Source organism: Cryptosporidium ryanae, assembly GCF_009792415.1.
Source record: "Cryptosporidium ryanae isolate 45019 chromosome Unknown contig_76, whole genome shotgun sequence".
Lineage (NCBI taxonomy): Eukaryota > Apicomplexa > Conoidasida > Eucoccidiorida > Cryptosporidiidae > Cryptosporidium > Cryptosporidium ryanae.
The window spans coordinates 25,599-31,598 of record NW_027125505.1 but is presented as its reverse complement, the minus strand read 5'-3'; the positions used below and the strand labels follow the sequence as shown (position 1 = coordinate 31,598).

The 6,000-nt window shown below is 34.7% G+C and overlaps 3 protein-coding genes across 3 annotated transcripts; 2 read left to right on the top strand and 1 right to left on the bottom strand.

The window, feature by feature from the left end:
• Positions 1-239: 239 nt before the first annotated feature.
• On the top strand, positions 240-2,825 carry FG386_003372 (spt5-like transcription initiation proteinhypothetical protein; the record flags this gene model as incomplete). The annotated part of the gene is made up of 1 exon (XM_067342686.1): positions 240-2,825. One exon carries the CDS (start codon positions 240-242, stop codon positions 2,823-2,825), a length of 2,586 nt encoding a protein of 861 aa, XP_067198616.1.
• Positions 2,826-3,391: 566 nt separating this feature from the next.
• FG386_003371 (uncharacterized protein) lies at positions 3,392-3,775 on the top strand (the record flags this gene model as incomplete). The annotated part of the gene is made up of 1 exon (XM_067342685.1): positions 3,392-3,775. One exon carries the CDS (start codon positions 3,392-3,394, stop codon positions 3,773-3,775), a length of 384 nt encoding a protein of 127 aa, XP_067198615.1.
• Positions 3,776-5,178: 1,403 nt separating this feature from the next.
• On the bottom strand, positions 5,179-5,811 carry FG386_003370 (40S ribosomal protein S8; the record flags this gene model as incomplete). The annotated part of the gene is made up of 1 exon (XM_067342684.1): positions 5,179-5,811. The coding sequence occupies one exon, from the start codon at positions 5,809-5,811 to the stop codon at positions 5,179-5,181; it is 633 nt and encodes a 210-aa protein (XP_067198614.1).
• Between the last annotated feature and the right edge of the window lie 189 nt (positions 5,812-6,000).

Below are 6,000 nucleotides of genomic sequence, written 5' to 3'. Positions count from 1 at the left end.
TCAACGCGTTTCTGGATGTAGAGGCGCTTGTGGGAGAAGATGACGAAGAAGATGAAGAAGATTATTATGACGACATTTATAATGAAGAGTTAGAGTATTCTTCAAGTGCGGCAGAGATAAGCACGCGAAGGAAAGCGGACTTGGAAAGAGAGGATGGGAGAGTAAGAAGACATATGGGAGGAGCGGGACACCTAGAGGAGGCAATAGCACAGTTAGAACGGAAGTATGAGAACAAAGAAATGGACGAATTAGATGACTTGAAGAATAAAACAACCGGTAAAGATGTGATTGCTGAATCAAGGGGAGGATACGGAGAAATAGAGGCATATGGAGATGAAGGCGAGATGTACAATATGGGATATGGGGGAAGATATGGATCAGGTAGACTTGGGGGAATAAATGCTATAGAAATATTGCCAACGACAAGAGATCCGAAGTTGTGGCTTGTGAAGTTGGATAAAAAAGGAATAGAAAGGGATTTGTGCATATCAATCCTGCAAAAGTCATACGAGTGTTATAAGTCTAAAAAAGAGTTGCCAATATTGTCGGCATATGCAGCTTCAAATTACAGAGGGTATATATATATAGAATCAGATGCACCAAATTACGTCGCAGAGGCACTAAAAGGTTTTAGAGGAGTGATATTGTCGTCTATAAAGATAATACCATTGCAGGAGATGACAAAGGTATTTTCTGCTGATTTGTTAGAAAAGGAACAACTAACAAGAGAAAGTTGGGTCAGAGTTAAAAGTGGACTCTACAAGGGCGACTTGGCACAAATATACGAAGTTGACGAGCATGAATCAGAAGTTATAATAAGATTGGTTCCAAGATTGGACATTCAATCGATGATTAAAAAGTCGAAGAATATAAAAAGCGAATCGTTCTCGAGTTCTAAAATAAGACCACAGGCAAGGTTGTTTGATAGAGATAAAATTGAATCACTTGGTGGTGTGGTAGAACTTACGCACATAAGAGGAACTGTTAAATTTGCGAATCAACTGTTTGAGTTTGAAAAAGGGTACTTACTCAAGAAAATGAAATCAAACAGACTTATAGTTGGTGACTTAGTTCATCCAAGCATAGATGAGATCAAGAATTTTTTTGGAGCATCTGACCTTTCTGAGATCAATATAGACACAAAAGCCTTGCTTAAAAATAAAAAGCCAACTTCATTTTTCGTAGGGGATCATGTTGTCATAACGAAAGGAGAATTAATTGGCGTCAAATCTAAGATCACTTCTACGAACACAGGTATAGATGAATTGGTTGAGGTGCTTCCTTTAGATAAGTCATTGGGAATAACCCAACCAATACTTGTTCAACCTAATCAGATAGTCAAATCGTTTGAAATAGGAGACTCGGTTAGAGTCATTGAAGGAGTAAATGAAGGTGAATCAGGTCTAGTTACAAGTTTTGAGAAAGGTAGTAATATAGCGATTATATATCCTTTAAGTGGAGCACAACCAATAAAATGTCCTACAGATTATTTAAAAAAAGTGTCTCAAGATATTGTCGTCTCTAGTGGCCTTTCTACTATTGATGGATTCTCGCTGGACGACCTTGTTCAATTATATAGTGGTAAAATAGGTATTATAGTTTTTATTGGAAGAAATAAATTGCTCAGAATCCTTACTTGTTCTGGTGAAAGCGTTCAAGTTAAATCCTCTGAAATATCCTCAAAAAGAAACACGTCTTTAATGTATAGAATTCCAGACAGTAATGGAAACGTTTTTGGAGTCAAGTCGACTGTCCAGGTTATTGAAGGCACAAATTCAGGTAAATCTGGGAAAGTAGAACATATTTGGAAGTCTACTTGTTTTGTCAAAATACCAACGAAATTAGATGATAACGGATATATCGTCTGTGAAGGCAGACAACTTATTATTATAAAAACTGCAGAAATGAGTGGACATTTTCCAAACTCAATCAGAGACCATGGTGCAAGAAAACAAATTCATGATTTAGGAGACAGTACCGGTACACGCAGAATTGGGGATAACTCCAGTTTTGGACCTGCTTCCAACGCTCCTAAAAACTATGGAAATGTTGCGAGGAACATGGGAGGTGGCAGGGTTCATGGAATGGGTCTGCATTCTGTTTATTCCAACGGGAGAAATGGACCTGATGACATTTTCGTCAACGAGAAGGTTAGAATTATTAGAGGAAAACATAAGGCTCTTATAGGATCAATTAGGAGTTTTAAAGGAAATAATGTTGAGGTACTCTTGGATATTGGACCTCACACTGTTGTATTGAGGAGGGAGGATATATTACTGGTTAATTCATCTTTGAATAGTTCTCAAAACTCCAATTTTACTGGGCAGGCACAATCAAATGCTCTTTCACACACCACAAATTACGCAGGAAAAAGACCCAATTGGGCAGGATCTTCTGAGCTCTCAAGAAACAAAGGTGTCACAAGTAACGGTAACGGAAATGACGATGATTCTTTTCATCCTATTTTTTGTAGAAGAGGTGTTGAAATTACTGTTATATCTCAGGGAGAGTTTTACAATAAAAAAGGAGTAATTTCCGACATTCTTTTTCCCCCAGAGGTACCTAGAGTTACTTGTTATATTATCTTAATTATTGACGGACAAATTAGACCTGATGAGATGATTGCGATTTCGCCTCAAAGTATTACCCCAAATAAACCAGGTATTGGTGATAATTCAATTTCTGTTTCTCCTAAAACTGGAGTTTTTGTTGGTGTTGTTGATTCAATTCAGGATAATGATTTTTATATTATGGATTCAAGCAAACAATCAAGCACAAAGGTTTCTGGTGAGTACATATTCAAGTATCATACTCCTCCGGAATAACCATCAAAAAGTTAATATTTCGCCTTTATTTTAACTAACCTTATATACTTTTAAGTCATTCTAACTGTTTTTTTATACAAATGCTCATTTGTACCTTGTTTATGTACTTTTTGAAAAATACCTGCCTCCACACCTAATACAACTTTCATGCACCATTTTATTAATTTACATGCATTTTTGCTTCGTATGTGCATTATCCACATGCAAATTTTGTTATGACAGACAAGAGTTTGAATTAAAACAGAAATTAAGAAAAAATAAAGCATAACAGATTTAAGAATAGATGTATAAGGGGATTCCTACGCGAAATTAAATGAAATAGCAACTTATAATTGTTCTTTATATTTAAAGTTGATTTTTTTTAGTTAGAATTTGCAGTTTTTCGCCATTTAATATTTCTGCAAAATTTAAGCAGTATTGAAGGAAGCACATACATAACTAGACAACAAAAGGAAACTCATTAATGAATGGTTAGCGAACTATATGTTTTAGTCACTAATGAAACACATATATTATTTGACATGCTAATTAATTCATAAAGCAATTGATGTGTACAAGGAGTTATAATGAGGAATATAGCACTCGTTCTTGCTTTTGTTGTTATTTTATATGTGTTTAGGACAGGCGAGGGGAGCGTGTTAACTGATTTTGAGTTAATCAAAAAGGAAGATGGGTTTTCTTACGCTTATTTAGAGACGTGGATTCCGGATTGGAGTGGTGACATTAATTCGAATGGTAATTTTCACTTTAAACTGGAATATTTTCCAAAAAATGAACTTTTTGGGAGTGAGGAAAGCAATGCTGTGTGCGAAATAGTGGTATTAACAGCAGGAAATGAAAGTTTTAATACATTGTTGGAATTAAAGGAGAACAGATTGGAGTATTCGAGAAAGCACGATTATTGTTACGTTCACTTTAGCTGTAACGATAATGCCAGTACCGAAGAGTGAGTTTATTACTCTAAAAAAAGGAGTGTTAAGTTTATACTGATTTATTTTTTGTTTGTATTAAGGAAAAGCAAGTTGGAGATTGATGAAAAAAGTAAGTTTGATAGTTTCTATTCTTAAATAGAATCAAACATACAAATGAATTCATTATTGTCAAATTTTACTTGTTTAATTGTGACAAAGCTTGCAAACATCCACATTTTTGGAGATACCTGGCAGTATGGAAGTTATTCACAAATAAGAAAGTAACTGATAAAAGTGGTATAATGATATTATCAAATAAAATAAAATGGGTATTGTACATGGATCTGGATGCGATGTTCACAAATTTTGAGTTCAAAATAGAAACATTGATAAAAAATTATTCGTTGAGCACTACTGGATTAATAATAGCAGCAGATACAAAGTGCTATATAGACAAATATCCACTTAATAACGGTGTTATGTTGATAAGGAATAATCAATTTTCAAGGCAATTGGTGTTTCAGATATTGAGTAAATACGTAAGTTAGTTGTCCAGTGAAAAATATCTTGGCTATGTGTGTTTGCGATTAACTTTATTGTATTAAAAGAAATATAAGGATAGCTTGTTAATTGATGGAATAAATAAATGGAATGCAAAAGGTAAGGAGTGAACAGTATATACTATATATAATTATTGCTTTACTCTAAATACCGTTAATATTCGCGATAGGGCTTAAAGATCAACCAATGTTAACAAATATCTTGGTGGAGGACAAAAAGGAAATAGATTCGGATAAAGTAATGAATTATTGTTTATTTGCGATGAAACATAATTTGGAGTTAAATGGAATAATACAGTCCACTGAGAACGTCGTGGTGGTTTCTCCAAGAATAATGAATTCAATAAGAAGAAGCTTTACTCATTTCAGAAAAGACAATACACTTTGGCATTGGAGAAGCAGAGACTGGATTGCACATTTATCAGGTAAGGTTTTTTATTCATTTGGGAAAGCAAATTTATGATGATAAATAAATCTTTAAACACAGGGTTGACACCAATGGCATCTGCATTGAGGAGAAAGTACATTAAACAAGTTTGCGATTCGTCACCTACAGAAGTCTGCCCATTTAAGGTAAGTTAACTAAGACCAATATTGCAATTACTGACTAAATCAATTGAAACTAATAAAAACAATGCGTAAACAAGATACAAATAAATGCAACAGAGTTGGTTGAGACAGAGAACAAACTATCATTAATTAGATATAAAAAGGAATTAAAAGAGCAAAATCTAGATTTCAAAGTAAAAAACAGAAAAAAGTAACGGCAAACGACAAATAAACGATTGAATAAGAGCAAAAAATTAACCTTATCTAATTCCAGAATAGGATTAATACATTAAAGACTATTGAGGGAAGTCCTGAATTAAAAAACTAAACAGCTTACTTAGATGATTTCTTCTTTTCTAGTTTCTTCTTGTAGAACTCGAGCTCTTTACCTTCAAGAATGTATCCGTCGCATCTACCACATTGTCCAGGACGGGAAGACACGCAAGCAAGAAGACGACCAATTCCAAATTGCTCCTCAACCAGAGGATCAATCACATTATTCATTAATCTGGCTTTTTTTGTTGCTAAAAGGTGTCCACTTTGTTTTTTTGCCTCCTTGTCTGAGGAATTAACAGCCTCGGAATTTGTTTTGTGTCTTCCGAGTTCAACACCATATCTTTGTAAATAGAATTGTCTGAATGGAGTAGCATCAATAACCACAATGGCATTCTTGACGAGTGTTTTTGTGCGAACTAATTCATTATTTGATGCATTGTATACGACCTCCATAATACGTGTTTTTCTCGATATTCCTTGTGAACCCCAGGAATAATTGCCACTATCAAGTCTGAGGGCTCTGAATTTCTTGTTACCTCCTCTACATCTAATAACTCTGATTCTTGACGTTGTTCCGAGCTTGGTGTTTGAAGCAGGACGTCCCATCTCATACTTCCTCTTCTTAACCACAATTGGCATACGACCACCGGTAGCTCGGTGTTTATGACGGCTGTCTCTGCTGATACCCATTATATATTAGTACTTAATCTTCAGCTATTCAATATGAACAAAAAAAGTCTACCTAGTTATACAGTACGCTCTCTTGCACTCGTTCCTTCTTCTGGTCCTACTCTTCTATCTTGCTCTTTCACTTATAGTCTAATAAAGAAAGAAAAGATAGCGACTATGTCAGTAATTTATATTTGAATGACAAAACAA